This window comes from Eurypyga helias, unplaced genomic scaffold (assembly GCF_000690775.1).
Source record: "Eurypyga helias isolate BGI_N326 unplaced genomic scaffold, ASM69077v1 scaffold18474, whole genome shotgun sequence".
NCBI lineage: Eukaryota > Metazoa > Chordata > Aves > Eurypygiformes > Eurypygidae > Eurypyga > Eurypyga helias.
Window position 1 is genome coordinate 19207 of NW_010244793.1, and position 2079 is coordinate 21285.

General features: G+C 54.2%; 1 protein-coding gene across 1 annotated transcript in view; it reads left to right on the plus strand.

Annotated features, from left to right (window-relative positions):
• USP35 (ubiquitin specific peptidase 35) overlaps positions 1 to 1217 on the plus strand; it is a 17285-nt gene extending 16068 nt beyond the window's left edge. The window contains 2 exon segments of the mRNA XM_010149876.1: positions 1 to 87; positions 1047 to 1217. The exon segment at positions 1 to 87 is cut by the window's left edge and continues 18 nt beyond it. Coding sequence (XP_010148178.1) covers positions 1 to 87; positions 1047 to 1217 — 258 coding nt within the window.
• The last annotated feature ends 862 nt before the right edge of the window (positions 1218 to 2079 follow it).

The window sequence follows — 2079 nt, forward strand, 5'->3', positions numbered from 1 at the left end:
CGCGGGTGTGCCCGCTGGCGTGGTGACCCCTCCCTCCATAAGGACTTGATGGAAGCCATTTCCAAAGATAACATCCTCTACTTGCAGGTAACTCCCGCTGCTGTACCCAGCAGGGTGCGATCCTGCAGCTGCCCGGCTCACGGGGCCGTGTTCCCACCCATCCGGGCAGCAGCAGGGTCGCGTCCTGTGGATAAATCTGTGCGTGCAGATACCCGCCCGCTCCCTGAAGCCAAATCCCTTTTCCTTTTTTGCACCCAATTCTAAACAGGTTGCAGTTTCCCGATGAAACTGGGAGCTGAGGTTGGTGTAAGACACCTCATGGCTGTGCTCGGGGTTGACTTGCGGTTGCCCAGTCCAGGCAGCTCTGCTTGGAATTTCCTCCTAAGCGCCTGGGAAAGATGGGCAAGTTGGGAATACAGTCTAGAACAGATTTCATTCAACTGGTGCAGCTCGAGGCTTTCCAAACAGCAGTGTCCTGTAGGACACGAGCAGCACCCAGGGGAATCCGAAGGATCCCTGCTCCCCCAGAGGTGACATGGAAGGGCTTTTATGACCACTGGAGAGATGCAATGCTTTGCTGCATCCCTCTCGCTGAGCTCTGGAGATGAGCACATGGCCTCCTCACCCTGGTTTAATTTGGAGGAAGCTCCCATGGGCAACCAGGCTTTTGGCTCCTCAGGGAAGGTGGGAGCATCCACCCAGCTGGGTCATTTACTTTTTACAAGAGCCTGTAGTGATAGGACGAGGGGTAACGGGTACAAATTGAAAACAGGGAGGTTTAGATTGGATATCAGGAAGAAATTCTTCCCAGAGAGGGTGGGGAGGCACTGGAACAGGTTGCCCAGAGAAGCTGTGGATGCCCCATCCCTGGAAATGTCCAAGGCCAGGCTGGATGTGGCTTGGAGCAACCTGGTCTAGTGGAAGGTGTCCCTGCCCATGGCAGGGGGGTTGGACCTAGATGATCTTTAAGGTCCCTTCCAACCCAAACCATTCTATGATTTAGCCGCAGATATCCTTGTGTTATTTTTCCCCCTTCCTTCTTCCAGGAGCAGGAAAAAGAAGCGAGGAACAGAGCTGCCTACATTTCTGCCTTGCCGAAATCCCCGCTGTGGTGGAGAGACTTTGACAGGGACAAGGACGATGACAGCTCATCAGGGGGCTGCAGCCCAGCGGCGGGTGGGGGTGGATCTGGCTCCTTTCATGGACTCGTCTTCTAGCGAACGGGTTAAACCAGATAATCAATGTCTACAGGGCCAACCCTAAGCCAGAGGCTCCTCTTCCTCACCCTGAAGACAGCGAGCATCTTGGAGAAGGAGTTGGGGAATATTTCGATGGAAAAGGACTCAGGGGCTGATTTGGAGGCGCCCGGAGGGTCCCACCGCTTCCTATGCACTTGTTCTTCATGCCTTATTGTAACTAAGCTAACGCAGAGACGAGCAGCTGCCGACAGCTCGGAGAAGTGCCCTTTTGCTTCAGCGTAGCCGTGTCTTGCCTGCTGTGAGCCATGCCACCAGCTTAGGGAGGGCTTGGGGACAGGGATGGGGGTGAAGATGGACCCAGTGGAGCCCCAGGGATGGAGATGTCCCATGCACATCCCATCTGCAGCCCTTCCCGTGGCGGTGAGTCAGTTTTTGGGGGAACCTCTGCTTGGTTGTTGTATTTTTTTATAATGTGGTTTTGAGAACCCACCTTGACACACCTCTAAAAGTAGAAAGAGGCTGAAATGGCTGAAAAATGCCGAGCAGCCAACGTGACAATGCTGGTTTGGTGGGGCGAGTGAGCTTGCAAGCCTGCTTGGTCACAGTGAGCAGTGGCAGGTTGACCAAGAGGGGCTCTGTGCAGCATTGCAAAGCACCCAAAAGGACTGAGGGGCACCAATACTCCAGCCAAGAGAGTCTGACCTGGCCCAGTCAGGGATTTTAGGGCTCCAGTAAAGCCCCGTTGTGTTACTGGTGACCTCTGGATGCTGTTAGTGTACATGGCAGGCCCAGACACACAGCTATTTTTTCCAGATGTGTCTTTAGGACACGGTTAGCCTCTTTCTGCTGCTGTTGTCTCATGGCTTTTTGGGTTGGATGT